This window comes from Cavia porcellus, unplaced genomic scaffold (assembly GCF_034190915.1).
Source record: "Cavia porcellus strain 051 isolate PalLab524CR breed Dunkin Hartley unplaced genomic scaffold, mCavPor4.1 scaffold_8, whole genome shotgun sequence".
Lineage (NCBI taxonomy): Eukaryota > Metazoa > Chordata > Mammalia > Rodentia > Caviidae > Cavia > Cavia porcellus.
Window position 1 is genome coordinate 58,074,081 of NW_026947491.1, and position 26,498 is coordinate 58,100,578.

At 33.0% G+C, this 26,498-nt stretch overlaps 1 protein-coding gene across 3 annotated transcripts in view; it reads left to right on the top strand.

Annotated features, from left to right (window-relative positions):
- The window catches only part of Msrb3 (methionine sulfoxide reductase B3), a 197,678-nt gene that overhangs the window by 26,359 nt on the left and 144,821 nt on the right, over positions 1-26,498 (top strand). For 2 of the 3 annotated variants that reach the window (XM_063255081.1, XM_003476108.5), the window contains exon 2: positions 16,034-16,160. In XM_063255081.1, the coding sequence (XP_063111151.1) occupies positions 16,085-16,160 (76 nt within the window). In that variant the 5' untranslated portion in view covers positions 16,034-16,084. Of the gene's footprint in view, positions 1-16,031; positions 16,161-26,498 lie in introns of those variants that run through there. The other variant, XM_063255082.1, reaches the window with a different exon arrangement.

Below are 26,498 nucleotides of genomic sequence, written 5' to 3' on the forward strand. Positions count from 1 at the left end.
TCATAGAAGGGATGACTAAGGAGAGGGGATCTCACTGTCATTGACATTGTACTTCTTATTCTTCCAGACTATTTTGCTCTCTTTCTCTTTTAAAAATTATGTTTCTTTTATAATAATCAATTCATAACAAAAGTTTTCAAACTGAGTCCATCATTTTGCCTGAATTGCATAGAAGATTATAAACAAGGGCTATAATCTCAAGCAAAAGAGTTCCTAAATTTGGGGAATTTTTAATATAGTAGAAGAGATAAAGTTTAGTTCAAATTCTAAATGTATCATTTATTGACCATGTAACCTCATGCAAATTGGTCTCTGAGTCTTAGTTTCAGATAATCCCCAAATCCCAATGAGTTCAAATTCTAAAGGTGAATTTTTTTATACTACATGTACACTGAGGGCCAGATGGGAACTCTGCTCCTTATCTCTGTACTTCCTCCAGGAGGATGGTTAATGGTGTAACCATTATCTAATTTTGTAGAACATTGCCTATCCTTTATATATTACAAAGCAAAATAAAGCTATGCAGTGTTTAACACCAACAGTTCTGTGGCTTTAAAATGTTACATAACATCATTTATGCTCATAATTTTCATAATTTATGCTCATAATTATCTATAGTCACATGGTCCCACCCAATCAATCACAAGGGGGCCATGAGGTGCATTTCATCAGGTGTTGGAAAATGGAGAACCAGAAATACTTGATGAATAACAGCAGTGACTAGGTGCATATGAAGATAACTAGTTGGGAGTTCATATGAGGATAAAATTAGATCATACACATGCATACATATCGATCAGACAAGATGAGATGCGTTTAGGGTGGTATGGCTGTGGCACACATGCACACTGATCACCACACACACACACTCACCTAGTACTGGGGCTAAAATGATTATTAATAATATGTAATAATTCATGTGCACTTGAAAATATTTAACAATATTAAATGTTTCTCGTGGCTTAGTCTTTTTCTGGTACTAAAAATAGTTGACTTTGAATTTGAACTCAGGAGCTGGAAAAGCAAGATCAAGAATGACACTATTTAGAAACAATGAAATGAAACAATCCAAAACTTAAATAGACCTGAATGTGTTTTTTATAATAACCAGATGATTTATGGAGTTTGAAATTCCTTTCACCATTTTTATTCTTAGTGTTATTATTATTTCCTCCCCCTTTATTTTTTTGAGGCAGGGTCTTACTGTGAAACCCACACTGGCCTGGAACTCATAGCAATCCTCATGCCTCAGCCTCCCAAGCACTGGGATTTCAGGCATGTGCTACTATGCCTGATTTTTAGTGTTGTTATTGTCTTTAGATCATGTTTAATGTTTACATCCATTGCGAATATTTTTAGAAGTGGAGAGAGGGAGAAAAGGGGAGTGGAGACTCAAAAAGCAACAAACTGTTATATAATATACTTACTGTTCAAGATGAATGTAAACTTCATAAAATACATACTAATAAAATGCATACTAATAAAATAAGAATGATTTATTTGGGATTTACTTTCTTATTGACACTTTAAATATTAAGAAAAAATTTTAGGTGACATATTTAAATGTTTATAACGTAGAAGCTATGAATTGTGAAAACTATATACATTGTAAAACAATGCAGAATATGTTGCATTATTGGCAAGAGTAAAAATGTCAAGTATTAATATAAGAACAAATAAATTCCTGTATTAGATTGGTTGCTTTATAGCAGTTTATATACTTTTTCAAAAATGCTTAAAAAAGATTGAATTTAATAGCATTCTAATGGCACTAAATGTTGAACTTTGGTCTATAATTATATTTTAGTTATATGATTCCTGTATCTTTTTAACTGATATAGTATAACCTGTGCATTATCAATATTAGCACACTCGGTTGTGTCTTCTTTTTGTGCTTTTCATGTGAACCAAGCAAGAAAAATGGAGATGTTACAACATATAGACATAATTAGTTTTTCAAACCGGCCTTTGGTAAGTCTCATCTATTTTGCAATTTGCAAAATGAGAGATTTACTTCTTTTATTTTTTTCCCCACTGAAATATATGTGACAAATGACAATATAGTTGCATAGTCCTATGGAGATTTATGATTGGAGGTTGTGGAGTAAACAGTATGGCTTATGTGTTGCTTTCAGTGCTTTGCAAGCTATATCTAACTGTATTCAATTCTATGCAGAAAAACTGCCGGAAAATAAGTAAATAAAAATCATCTTGTTAAAGAGATAACTCTCTTTAATAAATCCATCAAATTGTTTTTTTCAAAATTCTTATTTTCAAACTTTGGTATCTAAAGAAAGTTTTTAATGGGACACTTTATATCTAATGTTTTGGTACTTGTTAATGGTGATTTCTGACACACTAGGTATTCTCTAAGATTTTACTTAGTTTGAAACTTACTAAGCAATAGAATTCTGTTCCTCTCAAGCATGTCCAGTTCCCTGATTATTGTAGTAATAGGTTTTCATTGGTAGACATTATGTGAATTAATGGTACAATGTATATGATAAACTCAAAAATACTGAATTTATTAATGAAATAATTAGCTGTTTATGAAAATAAAACTACTTCAGACTTTGTCATTTTATCCCCTAGATCCTGTGTTTTTATGAATTTGTACAAGTTATACTGAGAAGATTGGTTTGCAATATTTTCAGAAATCTGTCATAACTAGTTTTCCACCCTTTGATAAAACAGTGCAAAATTTTCATTTGTCCTCTGGTTACATGGACTAGGAAATATGCTAACTGCATCTAGAAGTGACAAGGTACTTTAAAGACTACTGATACTACGTTCTGTTTGTTATATCTTGAGTATTATGGGATAATTTATTAATGTGTTCTGTTCTTTGTTCATTTATTTGATAAATGTTTATTAAACATTTACTGTGCTTACTGTATGACAAAGTATATCAGACTGGCAGTTCTTGAAGGGTGAACTGTTAGTCTCTGGAGCCTCTGAAACCCTTTCATAGGATTTACCAACTCAAAACTATTTACTAACACCAGCTGTCTTTTTTTCTCTCAACATTTATACTAATGTTGCAAAGCGAAAGTGACTAAAACTGTTAGTATCTTGGTATCAATCAAGGCAACAAACTTCAGTATCATTCAGTTTTTAGTCAATATATGGGGTATGGGGGGCACAGTTTCACTGAAGAGTGTCCTTAATGGAGTAGAAAAATCTATACTTTATTAAATATTGCTGAATGAATACGCATATTTTTAATACTGTGTATAAAAAATGGAAGTGTAAAGTGCGTCTGTATACCAAAGCACAGTTGTCTCCAGGAAAAGCATTTGTGCAGTTTTTGGGACACAATTTTATGTTAAAGAAGGACAGCTAGATAAACTGTAATTATTTAGAGTTGGTTATTTGGCAAGCATATTCTCAAAGATGAACAAAATGATTTTTTCCACTTTATAAAAAACACTGACAGCATTTGTTGTCAGTAGTAACACTTGAGTTTTCAAATTAAAAATTTAAATTTTGGAAAACTGCAAGTTTGAAAACTCATACTTTAGAAACTTTCTAATAAAATCAATGATAATAGTAATAAACATGATTTTTGACATCATATACTAAAGTGCATCAATAATGAAAGTCTGTATAGCCCAATGAATCAGTATTTTCCAAATGAACTGTGAAAATCATACAAGATTAGAAGATCAAATCAAAATAAGAGGTAGACCAGTGAGTTCAATGAAACAGTAGGAGAAATTCATTGATACTGTTTCAGATTATCATTTGTTGATTTTTGTTGTGATTAAAAAAAAAGTATCTACAAGTATCTGGAAAGATTGTTAAAAATACTCCTTTCTTTTCCAACTACTTACTTGTGTGGCTAGATTTTCTTCACCAGTATACTTCAATCAAAATGACACTATATAACAGATTGCAAAAGCAGAAATGGTAATCTAATTGTTTTAAGCCAGATATTAAAATGTTGAACATTTCCATATATATTTATTTTTTATAAACTCAGTTTTGCAAGTTACTTTTAAATTTATTATTATTATTATTATTATTATTATTATTATTATTATTATTGAGACAGGTTTTTCTGTAGTTTAGACTGGCCTTGAACTAACAGTGCCTTGAACTCAGGGCCATCTCCTGCCTTAGTTTCCCAAGTGTTGGGATTACAGGGGTGTGCTACCACATCTGGTTTATTGTTGTTTTTAATTAAATGACAAATATTTTTCAGTTGTACAATTTTTCAGTTGTAGTTTCTAATATAGTAAATATTTGTCTTATTCACTTTATCCAACATCTACAAGTTAAAGAAGAAGTTTATTTTGGCTCACATTTTCAGTCCATGATCAGCTGGCTCCAAGGCAGAAACAGTGTGAGAAGGATCTGACAGCGGAAAACTGCTTATGTCATTGACAGCAAGGAAGCAGAGAGAGAAGGGAGGAGTTGGGGAAGGAGATACACCCTTCCAGGATATGCCCCCAGTGACGTGTTTCTTCTGATCAGACCCCACCTTTTAAGAGCACTTTGACCTCTGAATTCTTCAGTGGATTAATCCCATAAACTGTCACTTTCTAAAAGTCCAGCCTGGGAACACATGAGACTTTGGGGGCCTTGTCAATCTAAACTATAACAATATTGATAGGTGTATCTACATAAACAAAAAATGTTTGAAATATAGAGCATTCTGAGATTGAAAGTTTGAGAATGGGTAGATTAGAGATATAAAATGGAAGGACAAACATAAAAAGAGTCCTCTTTCATACACTTTTTCTTTGGTAACATCTCCCCTCCCCAGGTATCTCATCTACTTCTAAACCTGGAAACAATTCTCCTTTTAAAAAAAAATCATAGCACTTTATTTCTAATTCTGTTAAGACATTTACATATTTCATGTAGCTATTCAGGAACTATTTTCTGACAGTAAAAACTATGTCTTACAGTTTTGTATATTCACGAGCACATTACGCATTTTTACATGTAGTATGAATTTATGCAGGTGAATTGAGTAATTTTAAAAATTCTTTGTCTTACAGTCACTTAACTGTAAGTGGCTTAAAAGACTGAGAATTTTCAGTAGGTAAGGTTTGGTGTTTTTCTTAAAGCAAGTTCAATCACAGGGGGATCTTTGTTTATCCAAACAAATTCTAATCAACTAGCTATATTGATTTCAGGTAATAATTAAATAACTGGTCAAATTTCTCAATGAATCTAAGTTGAACATGAACTGGATGTCAGGTACTATGCTTATTAAAAATAACATTTTTATAAAAATTTATAAAGACATTTAGATTAGTGGTTCCAAAATGTTGGCATTGGATAAAGTTTCTTCTATACAAAATTAGAAAAATAGTAATAATAACCTGCCCTCCCAAACTTAATACATTCTACTTAAAGAATATTCTTTGTATTGAGATTGTTCTTAGTTTTTTTATTATTATTTAAAGAAAGACAGAACAAAATAGAAAACGGGCAGAAATAGTACCTACTTTCAAAGAAAAGAAAAACAGAAATAATTCACTAGTTGATGTATACATATCGTCCCCCCACAAATAGTTGTTCAAGATACAAAAGTGGAACATATAAATGGGAATTCAACCGGGGAGACTGCAAACAGTTCTGTTCAACTATTCAACAAAAACTAAGTAATATGCCTATCAATCCTATATACTTAGACATGTACACATTTATCCATATCTTCATTCATGTTGAGATCTAACAAAACTTACTAGATTAAAATCCTTCTGAACAAAGATTAATAATATTGCTGGATTTCACATCATAACACTCCAGAATCAACACTGGGTACTGCAGTGCCCCCTTTCTTTCCTTCAAAGTATTTGTTCATTTCATCATGTGTCATAAGATCAGTTCTCATAAACTGTTTATAGGTTTTATGCAAGCATGAATCTTAACATGTATTTCTATCCTTCTATAGTAGAGGGAGAAACAGAACAAAACAGGACAGAATGAAACATATTCCTATACACAAATAAAACTAAAAAGATATATATAACTGCTGTATAAGGAGTTCTACCATGGTCACTGTGCTGTTTCTTATTATCATCAACAGAATTGGCTATATCATCAGATAAAGTATAATTGAATATATCAGTACATAACAGAATTAATAGAAATACAACTTTGTAGATAGTGCTGAGCTACAAAAATAGGTAGTAATCAAATCAAAATGGATATCATAGTGAATCATTGTCATTTTCAGTATAGTTGTCTGTAGTCCTCAATTTGTTGCCAACAAACTTACAGGTTTTGAATAAAATCTGTCAATAATAAGCAACAGTCAAACAAGTCAGATTTAACTAAGATCAGTCATGATACAACAGTATAAGTCATACAGGGATCTTGATTCGGTTAATAGGAAATTAAAGATGACCACTGTGCTATGTCCTGATATCTTCGGGACAGCTGTCTATACCCTCAGATCCAGTGCTTGTTTACAAACTAGGACGAAACAAGTTCCATCTAAGCAGATTGGTGTGAGTAATAAGGGTTTTAATTCCTGATACACTATTAGCTATATATTCTGCTGTTTTTTAAAGACTATTCCTTCCCTTTCACACCCCCAGGATGAACTGTATGTTTTTGGGTCTCCCCAACACTCACGGTTTTACATTGGGGGGGGGGGAGGACCAGCTATTTACCTAAGTGTTTCTGAACTTTCTCACTTCTGGACTGGATTTCTAGTTATATTTCTTCATTTCTTAAAGCCTGTCTGTTCAGCCTATCCATATATACTGGTCCAGTTATCTCTATTACTCTCTGGTTCCCTATCACATCAAGATCCATTTTGTCATGTTTGATTTTGGTCCATATAACCTTCTTCAGGCTAATTATATTTCCTATAAAGAGCCTCTCGGTGGACCCTACCTCTTGATCCACTCTGCCTGCGATTCTGCCTTTTTTCCCTTAAGTTAGTGTATCTAGGTCATCTATATTAGAAATTATATGTAACCTTCTTTGCCTCACTTCTGTTGTGCTCTTTTTCTGTCATTAGTTGTCTGTTTGTCTTCTTCATTTTGCTTTTTGTTCTGTTCGTTGGGGTTTCTCTGCCACTGTTCCTGAAATCCTTGTGCTTTTCTCTCTCTTTAGAATGTCCTGTAGTATTCTCTGTAGAGTTGGATTGGTGGTTGCACATTCCTCCAGTTCCTCTTTATCTTGGAAGCACCTTGTTTCTCCATTAATTTCTAGGGACAGTTGTGCAGGATATATCAATCTTGGCTGGAGGTTATTGTCTTTTAAGGCTTAGATTATTTCCCCCCACGCTCTTCGAGATTTGATGGTTTGTGCCAAGAAGTTTGCTGTAATTCTGATGGGTGTTCCCTTGTAAGTGATCTGTTTCTTGTCTCTGATAGCTTTTAATATTCTGTTCTTATATTGGATTTCTGGAATTTTGATTATTATATGCCTGGGGTTAGTTCTGTTTTGCTTGTTGGTGGCTGGAGTTCTGTATGCCTCATACTTCTGAGCATCTTTTCCTTTTCCTATGTTTGGGGAATTTTCCTTGATTATTTCTGTGAATAGCCTTTGCAGTTCCTTTGTTTGTAGCCCTGCTTCTTCATTCACATTCTTTATTCTTAAGTTATAGATCCTCTTGGCATCTTTTAGCCATTATATTGTTACTGCTTTGTTTCCTTGTTATTTTTAAGAAGTTTTTCCTTTCATATTCCCACATTGCAAACCTGTCTTCGGGTTTGTATAATCTATCCTTAGTTTCTTTCAAGCTGTTATGCCAGCTTTCAATAGAGTTTTTAGTTTCCTGGTAATCTCTTTGAACCTGCTTGATGTATTTTATGTTTTCTCTATTTATTTATTTTTAATTTTATTTAAGGAGAAAATAACAAAAACAAAAAGGGTACAAGTTATACAGAATTTCAGAAAAAATAAACCATAGGAAATCACTAGTTAATAGATTACATATTGTCATCTTAGAAATAGTTGTTCAACTTACAAAATTAAAGCATATAAAAGTGGACATTCCAACAGTGAGACTGCAAACAGTTCTGTTCAATGATCGAACAAAACTCAGTAATATGGTTATCTATCTTATACACTTAAATATACATGCAGTTATATTCCTTAGAGCACTTTCTTTTCCTCTATTTTTTACAATGACAATTACACATTTTGGGTTTTATTACTCCCACAGTTCTTATGACTTTTTTTTGAAGAGAGTAACACCAAATGTGACATAACAAAACAGAGTCAGTCAGATCAAAAGGATGGACATAGTACATAATGTAAAAACAGAATACAAGGTGATCAATAGTGGTTACCATAATGCCTCTTGCTATCTTAAAAAGAATTGCCTATATCATCAGTTATAATAAAATTGAACAAAACAGTAAAGAATAAAACCAATAAAACCAAAACATTGGAGACATTACAGGACTTCAAAAGAAGATAATAGTCAAACCAGAATGGGTGTCATAGTGAATCTTATTGTCTTCACAGTTGTTGCCTATACTCTCAAGCTTGGTACTATCAAGCAAAACAGAATAGAGGAAAATCAGTCAAAACAAGATGGTGAGAGCAATGCAGGGTTTCAAATCAAGTTAATAGGAAATCAAAGTGGGTTACTATAATATATCTTGCTATTTTTATTTATTTTTCCCTTAATTAAAGTGATAAAAATAAAAAAGTACATAATAAAAAATGGAGATTCAAATAAAAGAGGACATAACAACCAGCACAGGTCAGAACATAACCATTAAAGCCAAAATAGTGTTTCACTACAAGATATCCTGACATAAAAGTAGGTTACCATAGTGTCTCTTTCCTTGAAATCTTTGAGTATAACTTCGTATACTGTAGCATCAAACATATCAAGACAATGTAAAATCATTCAAGAGAATGACAGTATTACAGGGTATTTAGAACCAACTAACAGAAAATGAACAATGGTTTCTGTATAATCTCCTTGTCTATAAAAGTTTTTGTTTATATTATTACGTATAATAAAATCCAAAAAGATACAATATGTTAAGACCATTAAAGACAGAAGAAAAAAAGCTTGATGGAACTTCAAAACAAGATGGTATTAAATCAGCACTAGTTACTATGGTGTCTTGTTTTCCTCAAAATAGCTGTTCCTACCATCCAGCCTTCTCTGCCTCATTTCTGTTGAGCTCTTTTTCTGTCATTAGTTGTCATTTTGTCTTCTTTATTTTGTTTCTGCTCCCTTCATTGTGGCCTCTCTGACACTGTTTCTGGAATTTTTCTTTTTTAAGAATGTACTGCAGTATTCTCTATAAAGTTGAATTTATGGTTGCAAATTCCCTAGCTCCTCTTTATCCTGGAAGCACCTTGTTTTTCCATTAATTTCTAGGGACAGTTGTGCAGGATATATCAATCTTGGCTGGAGGTTATTATCTTTCAAAGTTTGAATTATTTCCCCCATGCTCTTCGAGATTTGATGGTTTGTGCCGAGAAGTCTGCTGTAATTCTGATGGGTGTTTCCTTGTAAGTGATCTGTTTCTTGTCTCTGACAGCTTTTAATATTCTGTTCTTATATTAGATTTCTGGAATTTTGATTATTATATGCCTGAGTGTAGTTCTGTTTGGGTTGTAGGTGGCTGGGATCCTGTATGCCTCATACTTCTGAGCATCTTTACCTTTTGCTAAATTAGGGAAATTCTCCTGGATTATTTCTGTGAATAGCCTTTGTAGCTCATCTATTTGTGTCCCTACTTCTTCCTTTACATTCTTAATTCTTAAGTTATAGACCCTCTTATCATCTTCTAGCCTTTGTATTATTGCTGTTTGTTTCCTTTTTATTTTTAAGACATTTTTCATTTCATGCTCCCACATTACAAATCTGTCCTCCAGTTCAGATAATCTATCCTTAGTTTCTTTCAAGCTGTTATGCCAGATTTCAGTAGAGTTTTTAGTTTCCTGGTAATCTTTTTGAACCTCTTTCACATATTCTATAATTTCTCTATTTTTTCCATCAAACAATTCTCTCCTTTTTTTCTGTTCTTCCATTCCACCATCTGTTTTTTCTTGGGCGGTGCTTAGCATTTCTCTAACTATTCTACTTATTTCTTGCCTTACTTTGTTAAATACTTCACTTTTGAACTCATCTATGAGGCTCCGGAGATATCGCTTTATGTCTGTTGGTGCTGTGTCTGATATTGCATGTTTTCTGTCCTCATTCTCCTTTGCATTTACCTTTCCTGGATCAGTGTTCTCAGGACTGGGGACTGAGGACCCTTTCTTGTTGCCTCCTCTTCTCATATTTTTTGTTCCTTCCATACAGGAGGCCCAGTTTCTTTCTTTGTCGGTTTCAGTTTGTCTGAAGTGCACTGACTAGGTGGTCCTGCCCACAGCAGTGTACTAGGAGGCACAGACCCGGGCAGCCTTATGTTGGGCCCGCCCCTCCAGGTCAACCTACTGAAGGCTTCACTGCATTAGGGTGCACTGCCAGGCACAGGGACTTGGTTTGGGCTAGCCTACTGGGCCTCGATTCGTGGGGTCACCCAGGTCAAGTGCTCCCCACCAATCCCACTTGAGAAGGGAGTATGTGACTGAAGTCACTGCAGCACCTTATTCTGGCCAGTCTGCCAGGTCCCAGAATGTCATCTGTTGGAGCCTCTTTGTCTATGGAAGGGTTTTTATTCCCCTCACTCACTGCAGGTCGATGCAGGGTTCCTCGCCAGTCCTGCTCTCAATTCGGTTCACCAATTCCCACTCCCTCTCCAGTGAGTTGAAACTAGCAGGCTATCCCAGCTGTGCCAATTCAGGCGCAGCGGTGGCAGGTTATTCAAGCCACAAGTTCATGAGGTGGCACCAATAATTCAGCTGTTCCAATCGTAGCACCGGGCTGTATTTTTAATTGGTTTCTCTCAGCTTAGTTTGTTCCTGGGTCAGCAGGGTGTATCTCCCTCTGTTTGGGACTCCCCATGCTGTATTATTTTTGGAATGTAAGTTGGCTATCTCAGAGAGCCTCTGTAGCTGCTGTTATCTGTCTGCCATCTTTTCTGGAATCCCTGATTGTTCTTAGTTTTTAGTGTTAATGTAATTTTTCTTTTCTGATCTATGGTAAAATGATAAAAATCAGAGTTTTGTAGGTTTTTAAAAATTGTTTCTAATTGACAAAATTCATGTTTGTTCCTTCTTTGTTACTTCCTGCAGTTTTAGGGGGTATTTTACTAGCTGTAGAAAACCACTGATATAGACATTCCTTTGACATTCATTGGAAAGGGATTTGACCTTTAGGTTTATCATTTTAAATCCACTACTACAATCAGCTCATTTATTCTGAAGCTAGTTATCAACTTTGGGAGATCACTGGATTCACTATTTATACCACCTCTTTAGTAATTTATTGTTCAAGCGCAGGGAAAAAATTAAAAGAAAAAAACAAACAAAAACACCAGCAAATAATTCTACTCAAATTTTGGAGTATTAGAATTCTGGGAGAAAAAGTCAGACTTTTTTATTTTCTAGAAAAGTGGAAATTTTTTTTTATCAGAATAAGGCATTTAAATTATCTTTAAGCGTCGTCAGGTTGCATTTTCAACTCCCCACTTCTTTATCAGAGCTGCTGGTAATTCTGGAACAAACAGAATGATCTGAAAGAGATAGCTTTGGAAAGGATGATCCTGAACTATCAAGACGGTGTTATAATTTATATTCAATAAATAAATGGCTATTGTGTGCTGGCATTGGGATACAAAGATGAAAAAGACACTGTCCTTGTATTTAAGAGATTTATAATCTTGAAGAGAAAGAGATGAAGGCAGATCAGTGCCCTGGAAATTATTATTATTAGTATGGTGGGTACTCCAGTAGGGACTAGAATTGGAGAGTTTCAGAGCAATAGTGGGAAGTGGGAGCAGAGAGTGATGATACAGAATAAAAATGTAGAGGTGGAGGCAGGAAATAGTGATCCTTTTTGGCGAAATCATGAGCATGTGGGAGAAATTGTAAGTGTGGGGTGGTACAAGAAATGGAGCTATGGTGAGAGAAAAGCCTACAGATTTAGGCAGCAGCTAGATTTAGAACTGTAGGTGTTTTGTTTAGGAATTTGGACTTTATCCAGGGGATTTACCAGAATGTGTTTGGTGGAGTATGATAGGATAGAAAAGGGTTTTGTATGATCAAAAATACTTCAGGTATAGCACTTGAGACAAAGTTAAGCTTGTATATTTACTGAAGACTTCTCAGACTCTTTCTATGAGTAGAATCTTTATGACTGTTTGATTACCAAAGTTGCTAGAAGGACTGTCTTCTGATTTGGGAACTGTACTATGCAGTGGGAAATCATGAAGCATTTTAAGCAGGAAATTATAAACAATTTTGTAATCTAATCCTATTCTCAACACATAGTATGGTATTCCTCATTAGGTACTGTTCAACTGGAATTTTTAACACTACTATTTTCAAGTTTACGTACCAGATGTTCTGGGAGATTAGAAAGATCCATGTGACTTCTCATCTGGTTTAAAAAAACCCAGACCAAAAACAATAAAACAAAGAACATGTATTATCTGTAAATGTTAATCATTCTTAATTATTTGAGGTAAAAGTAATGTAAAAGTAAGGAAGCTGAGGATAAATTTGGTCAATTATGGATGTTCTGGTAATTCTTGCTTAGTACTGATTTCTGTAAGATGTTTAGTGATAATTTTTCCCTGCTGATTGTCATTGTGCCTTTGTCTCTTTTTGGACCAGGATTATTTCTGACTAGAGTTTTTATACAGGTGGTTCAAGGAATATAATAAAAAGAAAGCCATCAAGTTGAAACTTGGATTTTTTTGCAAAACAAGAGTGTTTGATGTTTTATTTGGTTCTCAAATATATTTGTTTTGGTAGGTTAAAGTGCAGTCAGTTCTGTGGATCCCTGGAAAATGTCCTAAGGACACTTTCAAGAAATTTAGAGAAAAATTTAGAAGGTAAAAGAGAGGTTAAAGTGATGTCTGGTGGAATAGAAGAGGTTAAGTATGAAATCTAAAGAATATTTCAGACATCTCATTTACGTAACTCTACTTTTTTCTCTCAGTGTCAGTGGTAAAAAAAAAAAATTAAAGCCATCTTTAAAAAAGACTCTAGGCCAGTGATGGCAAACGTTTTAGAGCTTTCAGTGATAACAAACAGCCCACTGCAGTACACATACCATAGGTTCACCACCACTGCTCTAGGCAAATTATTTTACCTCCCTAAGCCTCATTGTCCATATCTAAAATGGGAAAATGGTAGTTTATGTCTTTTAAGGTTGCAAGGATTAAAAGAGCCAATAAAAGTGAAGTGCTTAAAATAGTGCCTAGCACATGCTGAGTGCTTAGTCAACTGTTGTCTTTAGGATCTCTTTATTGAACTGATTTTTTTGTAGGATATTTAATCATGGAATAACAATTACAGTAAAGTTTTCTGGTCTATATAGGGTCCTTTGGAGAATGACCTGCTGGTTCTAAATAGGATTGGGTATCAATGGACTGTAAGAATTTTCTGATTCATACTACTTTAACTATAGCAAATATTTGAAACATTTAAATAATAATAGTGACTATTATTTCCTAGGTATTGCTATTAGCCAAAAATTTTTTTAGCCCCTTGTGGTGTTCACATGCCTCTGGGAGACTGAGTCAGGATGGGCTGCTCAGCCAGAGAACTTAGCAACTTAGTGAGACTCTGTCTCAAAATAAAAGAATACAAGTGGGCTGGGGATGTAGTTCGTAGAAAGACCCTGGGTTCAAATCCTAGTACCACACACATACACATGAGCGCATTTTGAAACATTTCAGCATAACAATATTTTGAAGAGTTAATCCTAATTGTCACATGTTAAAGCCACATTAACTACAATTCTGTTGTTCTGAGGAAATACAAGTTAAGGTTTTGATTTAGCAGGGCATCTGGATGCAAGTATATGTTATTTGCAGCAGTTTTTCACTTTACATCTCAGCTATGTATTTTCAGTGTAGTGTGTAAGTAGTGCTAGTTTACATGCATTTTTTGAACTTATTCTGCTTTTTCCACCATCCTTGTGGGAAATTCTCATTAAAATAATGAGAATTGTATCAAATCCTAACTTATGAAGTACATTCTTTGTAGAATTGAGAATGAAGAACATTGTAGCTTTTTTTTTGCATTTTCAGTTATAAAAAGAGTAGATTACTCTAAAAGTAATCACTTTATTTGCTTTACTTTGTTGGTACTAATGTAGTGCTGTGTCTGCTGTTGAATGAATGAATGAGTGAATGAATGAATGAATGAATGAATGAATAAGTAAAATTTTAAAAACTGGGCAAAACTAACTAGCCACTAGATGGAGCTCTGACTATTTGGGTAGAAAAGAGGCAGTGCAATCAAAACATTAAATTACTCAGCCATATCATGCTGGAGGGCCCCCCGGTGTTTGCGGCCTCAGCTTTTAATTGTAGAATGCATCTTTGTTCTTTGCCTGACCTGGAGGGTGACATCACTGCCTTTCTTCCTGTGCGCTGGCTTTGACACAAGCCAGATGGCCAGAGTGATCGGTAGGCGCCCAGGCTGCCTGGTACAGCAGTTGATGCAACAGAATAGGAAGACGTTTTATAGTCAGCTGCAGAAGCACAATGGGGCTGCAACCCTCCTAAGCAATTACATTTACTGTGCACACTTTATTCCTCACAGAGAAGGGTCTCAAGAAAAAATACATTTTTATTTATAGTGCTGTGAGGTATAGATCTTTGATCTTTTATTAGTCAGTAGTCTGCTCCAAAAGCATGCTCTCTTCCCCCTGCTCTGCAGTCACTCATGAAAATGACATGTTTATTTATGTTTAATGGTTCTTTCAGGCTGTGCATTGTGATAGTTACCTTCCCTCTTCCTCCCCTTTGTCTCCAGTTAGTAACACAAAAATGTTTTAGTTTTGTAGTGAGTTTAGTTTAGAGAAGTCAGAGTTCAGGCATGTTAATACAAGCAGATTTCTGTCAGATATACTCCAGAGTGATTTGGTAAAATATATTACTGCTTATTATGTGTTTGTTCTTCAAGGAGGTCAGAAGAGTCTAGGAACAGACTTTTATTTTGGGGTATGGGAGGAGGGGTAGATATAGTGGTCAGGAAATGAACAAACATCAATTTTATATCCATTTTTAGACATTTGGTGGTTAAAACTACTTAAAATGGTAATTTTAAATAAAACATAAAAATTGATATTAATCTAGTATTTTCCAGTTTCACTTGAAGTTAATTTTTACCAGTTGTAGTACTTGTACAGAACTTTTATGAAAATCCTATAAACTAAACTTTTCTCTAAAACTTAATATTCATACAATTTTGAGATTCTTCCACATGATTCATTTCCAAAGACTTTAGAAAAATGTTATGCTTTTTAATACAGGGGCCTAAGTATTGTTCAGAGAACTTTATTTAGGAATTATAAATCATAAAATCAAATGAAAATTCATGTGCTCCATGTTTTATTTAAACTTAATACTGTTTCTAAAGAGAATTCTTCTAGTTGCCCTGAGGTATTTCTTTTTACTGTATTAAAACAAATTCTAACAAAAGAAGTCTCTTAATCTTACAGTGTTTTATAGCCTTCACTAGGGAGGCAGATTTACAAATAATTGCTGGAAAAAGCAGCATGGTATAAGGAAAGAATATGGCTTTGCAGTGAGATATAACAAAGTTTTTCTAGTCCTTTTTCCACTGATTATTGCTCATTGTCCCTAGACCTCTGAGCCTAGGTTTTCTGTCATAAGTATTGGGGGATAAAACCTGCCTCCTCAATTTATTATAAGAATTAAATAATACAATATATATTAAATTCCAGACAGCTCCTGTTACATGGTACAAACTCAGTAAAAGCGAATTCCTTTCACTGTTTTAAACTTCAGCCTCTTGAAAAATGTGTTCACAGGTTACTCTATTATTATATAGTGTGTATTTTATTCATACAATATAAGTAAGCCTGGGTTGAAAGTAAACTCATCATCTGAAAAGTAGAAATGCGTGTGTGTTCAGTTCCAAATAAAACTGTAATCATAGTCACGGTTCAATGATGGGTTTAACATTTGAGATATTTTAATTTGTCTTTTTTTTTTCTCCTACTCAGCTCTTGCTCCTGTTCTTTGCCTCTCGTTTTGTTGGTGAAGATATCACAGTGATGTCTGCATTCAACCTGCTGCATTTGGTGACAAAGAGCCAGCCAGTAGCCCTACGAGCCTGTGGGCTTCCCTCAGGTTGCTGCTTGTTCTGTTGTACATAGTGAGGGCACTGGTCTGAGTGGGTGTTTTTGCTGCAGGAAATAATATACCACCATACCTTGCTAAATTTGTTTTCTTTTATTTGGGCCCTGATTTGAAGACGGAAATTGGTTATAAGTCAGCACTCTACTTTGAGTAACATCATTTCCACAATCCTTACAACCCTTGAAGACATTGTCCAGTTTCCTTGCCAACTATATAATTATTACTAATATTTCATAATATCTTCTTGTCCTTTAATGCACACTCACATCTGCAAATCATAATGTTCATAAAGGCTGGCAGTAGTAGTAAGAAATTGCCTCAAATCACACAAAGTAGGACATTCATCTTGCTAAAGGATAATGAAAATACTTTCATCCCACATGTGGCCATTCCTTTATGAATAAAAGTAAAATGAACAACTTTAGCATAATTAAGTTACTTGTATATTATAGTTAAAAAGAAAAGATGTTCTATCCAACATTGACACATAAACAGAATTAAGATAGCACGTGTTAAGTGGTTCATATATTAGAATCATTATACTTTTAAAAAATGCATAAGCATTTAAAGAAGTGAACTGTGAAATTTGAAAATTTAATGTGTACATATAAGTTTAATGTTTAAATGTTATGAGAATTGTAGTGGTCAAATATTTTATTTCTGTGAATATGATTACCAGTATTATTTAAATTTTCATTAGTATACATATCTATATTACAATATTAGATGGAGAGTTTAGTTCTAACTCATTAAGCATTTACTGATTTTGAACTATGATGCTAAGCATTATGTTAGGCAGTGAGATATAGTGATATAGAGAAGGTAAAACTACTTTTTCTTTACTATGTTCAAGACAGAGATGGAACTCTGTGAGAATCTTTGAATCATGTAATGATACGATTAAACCAGAAGTATTTATGCCTAGGGCATTATGGGACTTCATAGGAAGATGGGCCTATCTTTTCTTTAGAAGAAATTTTAGAAGAGAGGCATAGTCTGTGAAGTTTAAAGAGGCCTCCACAGAGGAGATAGTGCTTGAGCTGAATCTTAAACCACGGGCAATAGTTAGCCCCATTGCCCAGGAGGGAGAAGAAAATTTTAACATATAGATTAGCGGGGTGAAAAATGAGGGCCTAGAAGTGCATGTGTTTTCAAAACATGCGAGTTATTTACTATAGATAGGTAGCTTGGAGAATGAGGGCAAATGGAAGAGGCAATAAAGGAAAGATAGCCAAATTACAAGTACCTTAATGTTCCAAAGAATTTAAATCTTGGGAAAGAAATGGAAGAATATGGTTTCATTTGCATTTAATAAAGACTACTGCTTGAGTATGCAGAAGGTCAGTGCTGGTTTTCTATGTTTGTATGAGAGAAGCTGAGGTGATAATTAGAAGGCATCTGTCTTGCAGTATGTGAGTAACAAATACACTTTAAAAAAAAAGATTTTATGACTATTTTTGTAGCATGAGGGGCTAATGCAACTTAATTCATGAAGACTCCAACCATATTCTCAATGTTTCTTCTGGCCCTCACATGCCCCGCATAGAAACTTACAGTATATCAGAGGAATTTGGGACTGGATGATCATGAAGATTTGCAGTGGTGACCATTGCAGTGATCATCACAATGGATTTGAAGAAAAGGGGGAGGGGATGGATTACATCTGGAAAGAGTCCAGATGGAGAACTGACAAGCTTATCTGTTACATTGTACCTGAGCTTGAAGAATAGCAACCAGGGTAGTCCTTGTGCCATGTGGGACATTATCATTGCTGTGTATCATGTACAGCAATTGGGCTAGAAAAGTTATTTGGTTTATAGGGAAGCTGGCAATGATAGAATGCTCCTAGTATAGTTCTTATGACTTGGGTTTGCTATACATAGAGAAAGCTTAGTGTTTACAGAAGCAACTTACTAAGAGTATATTCTTGAGACATGAAATTCATGTCTTAGCCAGGCATGGTGGCATGTAATTTAATCTCAGTACATAGGGAAGGTGAGGCAAGAAGATCACCAGTTTGAGCCTAGCCTGGAAATCTTGACAAGACTGTTTGAAAATAAGAAAGAATTGGTAATGTAGTATGAAGGCCTTGGGTTTAATCTATAGTAAAACACACACACACACACACACACACACACACACACACACACGCACGTGCCTATACACACACACACACACACACACACACACACACACACAGAAAAAGTCTTTACATTTTGATAACAAAATGATCCTAAAATACATTTAACAAAGCTGATAGTTTTTACTTGGTTTATAAAGAAAGTATACCAACAGTACCTACCTAAAAGGGTTTCTGTGTCTTACTGGAATGTGGACAATGTTTAGAATACTGACTGGCATAAAGTAGGCACCGCATGTCTTCAAGTTCACTGTAGAAATCTTTGTGTGCATATCCAAATAGATATGTATTTTTCCAATAAAAGAATTTCAGAAACATGTAAATATTAGCCCATTTTTCATTTAATTAATTTATTTTAATAAGACCCAAAACACTTTCTATTTGAGAAAATAATACTTCAGTCTATTGTTTTGATTGCTTTATTTTACTTATATATTCTGCTGACAACACATTTTTTATTTTATTCTTACTCTCCAGTATTGACAAAAACCCTGACAAAAGCTATCTTTCTTACACAGGGCTGATAGACCTATTATAATATGATAAATGAATTGCTATAAGAGTATTTTGTAATTCCTTAACCATTTAGGTACCACTTAAATTTTAAAGTATTATAAAAGTCATTCTTCTAGTGCTTACATATTTTACAACTTGATTATTAGCAAAATTTTATTGTTTATTTCTCTAACAGGATTTTACTCTTATATGTATAGAAATGTTGAAGAAATTATGGTCAATAAAATGAAAGGAACTACTTAAACTTTGAAATATAAAAGTGACCTTGAAATGAGAGTTCTAGTCTTTATTACTTTATACAGGTAGAGAGAGAAGAAATCAAAATTGGAGATACAGGAAATTAAGGTTAAAGTTTGAAGTCATGCTTTAATTTACTGTTCCCTGGTCAAAACCAATTACAACAGAAATCTCTGTAAATAAAAAAGATCTCTGTTCCCAGGCTAGTACCCTACTAATTTTGAGTATTATTCAGTATGAAGTAATTCCAGAACTAAAAAATATTTGGAACAGGCTCTTGAAGTTGATTATAACTGGATTGACCTGTATGAAGGTCATATCCCAAAAGAGTAATTTATCATTTTTCAGCTTTGACTTCCTTTACTTATTTTTTAATAAAGCATAATTTTAATTTAGAGCTTATTAAGTGCATCTGAGCTATGGTTCACTCATGTGTGTCATTAAAGGTAATTTTTTCCTTTCAGAATTTCCTCTTAATTTCCTATAACAGTTTATTTTAAGTATTAAAAAGAACATTGGAATAGGAGTCAGAAAACAATAACCATCGCTCTGTCATTAACTTGTGTGGCCTTGAGTAAATCAGTAAACCTCTTTAGATCTCAGTCTTGTCATCTTTAAAATGAAAAATTAAAATTAGCTAATCTAAGAAGTCCTGAAATTACTTGATTCTATTAACTGCCAATGTTTGACCTTTAATTACACCATAATGATACTAATTAATGATGTAAATTTACAGAAAAGCCTACTAGGTGGTTATGGGAGTACAAAAATATTTTCCATTTGAGCATTAGAACTTCTGGTTGCTAAATTAAGACTAAAGCATTATCTAAGGAGGATTTTAGTAGCATAATTTTACTCATGGTTTTAGTATTAGATAAAAATTCAATGTAATTCCAACTTACACTAGATATCATGATAGATATTTATCTAAATAGTACTGATTGTAATGATAAAGTATACTTTTTTTCTAACCTCATGTACAAATAGTAAGATGAAGACTTAATTTCAGGGGTATATTTAGCAATCTCCATGAATTGAAGCCCAAAATGGATGTTATGTGATTTTTAATAATATTATATTATAATATTCTAATGGATAAATTAGAGATCTTAAAAGAGGAATTTTGCAAATGGAGTTTGAAAGTCATCTGTAATAAGTAGAACTCCTGTGAATTAGAGCTTATGGCACAGTGCTTGGCACTTAATACATATTTGTTAAATTAATAAGTGAACATTTAGAAAGTTTACATGTAGGTGAAGTCATAACTGTAACAGCATAAAAATTTATTTGAGATTCCTTTATATGGGAAGATTAAAAGTAAGATTCCTAGTTTAGTTGACTTTGAATTTATTTTCAAAACAATTTCTCTTTTCTCACTTTATTGTATTAATGTATTATAGTGGAATCTTAGGTATAAATCATATTATAAACAGATAATAAAAATGATTAATACAGATAGAGAATGTATTATCCAGAAATGCTCTTATTTTTCTTCTCAGTTTTGATGCTATATTAACTGAGAAAGTGAAAAGTGCTTTACTTTTTTTTTTGAGACAGGATATCGTTAGACAGTTCAAGCTGGCCTTGAACTTGGTAGGCTGCCCAGGCTGGCCTTGAGTTTGTGATTCTTTTACTTCAGCCTCCCAAGTAATGGGATTACAGATGTGTGTCACCATGCATGACTCTGGTTCAGTAAGCACATCTTATATTTATTGTAAAATTTAAGAACTCTGGATTTTTAATAACGTTTTAGATCAAATTAATATTCTTTTGTCATTTAAATTCTCCATTTTCAAAAGACAATAATACATATATGTTTCAAAGCAACATCCATAAGCAAAAAATGCTTCCTTAAGTTTGAGCTGTCAATAGTTCATTAGTAACAGCTAGTGTTGCTAGTAATGTTACATTAAAGAGTAACTGAATTTGCCATTGTTCTGTTCACTTCCTGAAGAGATTAATTATCTGTATTAGTGTTTTTGGAACCTTTTGGGTTATGAAAATATGGGTCACTTCTATAGCTCTTTGATAAAAACCATGACTGTCCTATTAGAAAAACATATGTGTGCATGCACCTAAGAGTGATTTTTCAAATAATTTCAAGTTTTTTGGTTAGATCCTCTGAAGTTTTTCAGGAAGAACTCTTTAAGTAGGGTTCAGAATTGCTCTCCTAATATATACATATGAATCTAATATAAAAACTGATCAGAACACAGTATTTCTGATTTGTGTGTACACCAACAGAATTCTCTCGTGTATTCTGATGAAAGCCCCTTGTTCTTTAGTTTCACCATTCTTACGTGTTCATCTAATCTAAATTCTTTGATCATTAAAAATGCCTTGGGAAGCATTTTTTTTTAAAAGAAGAAAACAAACATTTTAAAAACAGACATATACATTTTCAATTCATAGGTCACAAAGTAATTTGTAGTTAGTTGAGTATTATTCACTTCTCCCAGTAGATGGCACTAGTTTTACATACTTTCACAGCATGGGCGCACACTGATATTACATAGGTGCATTGTGAAAATTTAAAAGTATATAAAGAATATCCAGTTAAAAACATATGGGTTTGCAAACCACAATTTTTCTGCTTATGTTATGTTCAAACAATATTTGTAGAGTAAAAACCTTTTTCCGTTTTCAATAGGATTCCAACTTCTTTTGCTTGGACATTTCATTGAAATTGTCTTTCATGTATAGACTTTTTATAAACTAAAACAAATTTTCATAAATTAACTTATCTTGTATCCAAATAGCTTATTTAACAGTAATTTATACTTTTATATGCAGCTAAATTTTCTACAGCAGACCACCCAAGAATTAAAGAAAATTTTACATTTTGTTTTGCTATGTTTTGAATTTTTATAGAATCTTGAAAATGTTATTAGTTTAACATGTTGAATGTTAAGCATGGAATGGTGGAGTTTTTTTTGCATGAATGAAAGTATTTTAGGAAACTAAGAAAAATATATTTAAAATGTTGATTGAGTATGCTGATACAGCCATATTTCTTCTAAAACAAAATGTTTTTGTAGCTTTATGATAGACTATAGCTTCAGTTAAAGTTGAAAAGTTATGAAATATCTAATTACTGGATGAGTTTTAATTATTTGTAGATAATGTATACTAGTCAATGCTAAGGTGTTATAGAACACTATACCTGTATAGATAAGATGTTGGGCATATGGTTTATTCAATGTGGGTTTTGTTAAATTTTGGTTACTGTCCATAAAGTTAATATTATTAATTAATAATTATAAATATATAGCAGTATTTAATAGAAACATGATTAAAATGGGCATGAACAAAAATTAATTTTAATTTAGTTTGAGAAAAGCAGTAGTTACTAGTTTTGAAAACATAATTCTACAGGAATAGACTATCTAGAGAGCATAGACTTCGGGGATTCACACAAGTAGTTAAGATACTTATCTACACATGCTCACTATAATGTTATTTAATAGAGCATAGGAGGATTCACTAAAATGAGCTGACTTTTGCTTTCAGCAAACACAAGTTTAATGAAGGAGTGAGCCATAAGTGGCATTTTATAAAGACTCGCTAATATTGAAGATAGATATTTGATGAATTTTGATTATTTTTTCTTACCTTATAGTTTCAGTTTACCTAAACGTAACACTTAGAAATTGAATTCCTTACGATTTTTTGGATATGTTTTAATTTAAAATTCTTTAAAACAAATTTTATTGAGATCCAGTGGCAAATTATCTCTAATTACTTTTTGTGCCTTTACATTTGAAATCAACTATTTAGTTGAAAATTTAAAACCTCAATTTTATTCAAATTTTCTAGTTTTTCTTCTTTTACAATAGTATGTTTGCACTTGTGTTAATAATTTTTAAATATATGTTACAGAAATGTACCATGAAATATGAAACTCAGTTATCTAATTCATTTATAAGAGCTGTACATTTATGCAGTTTAAATTTAATCAGTAACTTTTATGATAAGTATTTCCCTTAACACTAAATATGTTTATTATGTTCACACACTTGACTACAAAGAATGGAATATTAATTTAAATTATTAGATTTTTAAATTTTAAGCAAGCAAAAAATATCTAGAGTTCTGTAATCAATGTTTTTAAGGCTTTGCTTCATTACAGACATGCACATTCAGTCAGTAAAAGACAGGTGTTCATAGTGTATTTCATTTGAGTAATATTTTAATACTTTTGTGCAATTTCAGATGATATGAAAGTAAATTTCTGAGTTTGCCATATTATTAACATTGATAAAGAAGTAGAGTATAATCTTATCCTATATGTGATATTAACTAGTTTGATTCTACCACCAGCTGGTTTTGTGGCCTCAGGAATTGTCATTGTGTATGTTTTATTCCTATTCTTCCTCTGTAAAGAGAATTATATTACAGTCTTGTCAAATCTTTTACAGTTAGAAATTACTCTTCTGCATTACATTAGTTGCCATTTCTCCAAAACGTTGCCTTTGAAACCTTAGTTCCTTGCTGTGAAGGAGAAGAGACTGAAAAAAATGGTTTGGAAGAGGACATGAAGTAAATCTAGGAAAGACAATCAGGCAAAATCTATTTCTATTTAGGGCATTCTTGGTTCCTGCAAAGCAACTCCAGAAATGCAGAGACTTTTTGTTTAGTTCCTTGGTACATCTTTCTAGTATCATTGAGTCTGTCACATAATACATGTTCAACAAATATTCATTGAATGAACGAATGGCTGTGCATAAGTACCATCATCTTAGAAATCAAAATAATGGTACCTGTAAGTAATGGGATCTCTGATTTTAAGGAATGTATATTTTGGTGAGAAAGATGGGTTCACATTTTGTTACCTGTAGGACAAAATTGTTATATATTTGATAGTTTTATGAGTCTATATAAACTTTTTTTTGTTTCACAATGGAAGCTGAGAAGGAAGTGAGAATCAGTGTGCTTCTTTTTGTCCCAAATGGCAGACTGGCTTCTTGAGATGAGATTTCACACAGTGATGGCTCTTCTGAATGCTACTAAAGGAAAGTGTAGATATGATTAGCAAGATGTAGGGGTGAAAGATAGGAGGATAGGGATGGGAATAGGCTATGGTCACTTAGTAATAGATGGGCATGTTACACACACACACACACACACACACACACACACACAAACACGCAAACCCACCATGGCTTTAAGAGAGAAATGTATGAATAAATAAATTCATGGAAGAAAGAGGCAGGCAAGAGATCCTGACTTGCTTTAACCAGGTGTGTGACTCTATTAACTTCTTCAGATCTTTATTTCCTCGTGATAGTTTTTGCATTAGAAATTGTTTTTTTCCCCAAATTATAATCTAAAGAATACTAGTTCTACTGATTACCCTGTAAAATGAATTTTTCATCCAACTAACTGCAAATGACTCATACATCATCAATTCTTAGAAATACCTTTTCATATTTTGCTGCATTGGTAATTAGGAGGTTGCTTAAAAATCATTGTGATAAGACCACATCATAGTTGGGAAAACTTTTCCCTCTTCTCTAATGGAGCATAAAATAATAATGTATCAAAATATCATTTATTTAAAAGTACACATTAGTGTAAGAAACTTTTGAGAAAGTCTGCATCAAAAAGTACATATAAGCTGGAGTTTCCTACTGATTGTACTATGGAATCCTTCCTTTGTTTCCCAAGAGAAGGAAACTCTTAGCATTCTCAGAGTCAGTGTTTTTTAAAATACTTTTTGGAGGAATACTGGTAATCTTAAAGTCTTAAATCTAAAGAATTAATGAAATATTAGTCATAATAAACATATTTGGATGTAGAATTCTAAAGGTAATAAAGGTTGAATGATAACTTTTAATCAGTTTTTCTTATTTTATGGATTTATTAAGCAAATGTTATTGTTACAGATTTTTAAGCTCTAGGAAACACAACACATTTAGAAAACGTCCTTTATGAAGATTTAAATAGTAATAATTAAAATCTAAAATTGAATAAATAAACACATGTATAGTTTCTATCCCTTGCTCTTTCCTAGGCTCATTGCTGGGTGCTGGGAATGTAAAAACAGGTTAAACATGTATGAGCACTGTTTAAGGAGACACTGAATAATTCAGGGAGGTCTTATGACTTTTCTGGAGTTACCAGTATAAAAAAAGAAATATGTAACATTATGTACCAGTTTTTTCCATCCAGAATCTCATATTTTTCTGGATTGTATAGACTCAGATTCATTGAATGCCAGATGCAGACTTTTTGTTCATTGTGCTTAGATTTGAAATTTGTAATTTTGGAAATTCACAAAGCTGAGTTTGGACAATATCAGTTTTATTTTCTTTGAAATGAATTACACTAAGTGTTACAATTAAATAAAATTCTGCATGATAATAAGGAAGGCTCTTTTCTTTCCTTTTGTGGGTGGTTACTTCTCATCTCCTTAGCAGTCTCTGCTCCCCAAGAGAAGAAGGAGGGTGGAAGAGGGTTTTTTTTCCTTCTCCTAAATCTTTTTGATTGCATGTGAAATGTAGAATGGAAATGAGCCTGTCTGTTTTTAATTTTTTTTTTCTGTATGGGCTATGATGTTCTAGTGAAGACCCATACTAAAAAAAAAAAAAATTAAAAACAGGGTACTCCAACTTTGTCAGACATTTCACATGCAATCGGATAGAATTGAAGTTAAGTGACTTTCTCTTCCACTGTTGTCACTTGATGACGGCAATGCTTTAAACAGTTCTCTTTCTACTTGTACGCTTTTTGGATCTAGACATGTTTTAAATATTTCTCTAAACTTTAAGCTTTATGGTCCACATTAACATAAAAATCATTGCTCTCAAAATTTGCATTAAATTTTGAAGAGTTCATAAAGTGCTCCTTTGTTCTTTTTGGTACTTAAGGCTGATAAAATTACTACTATACATGAATTCAACAGTTTAAAATTTGTAATATGTAAGTAAAGGAAATGTAAAACATGACTTCTATTTTAAAATCATTCAGGTGAATTGTTATGAATGTTTCATTAGGATAAATGTAGAGGTAAACCTCTCTATTATCTGTTAAGAAAATCATGTATCATTGCAAAAGAGATTTTTTTATATGAAGGCTAAATTTTAAAGCTGTATCTATAAACTTTAATAACTGTGCAAAATGCATTTACTTTCATTGTCTTACAGTGAGAAAATAGAAAACATTTGCACATCTCCTCTTTAATTTTAAACCTGCCTCATTTCTCAGATCCTTAATTTTTCTTTTTTAAAATCTGAATTTGTTTTGGTGTGTGTAATTAGCTGACACAGTTTACTTTCAACAGGACAGGATACTTACCAGCTTGTATACATTTGATCACACTGCATCTATCAGATTGAAATTCTCTTCCCTGTTTGGATCTTGTTAGGCATTCTGACCCTGTAAATACTGTTTCTATAAATATTTTAGTTTTCTATTTTCCAGTCATGACTGAACAT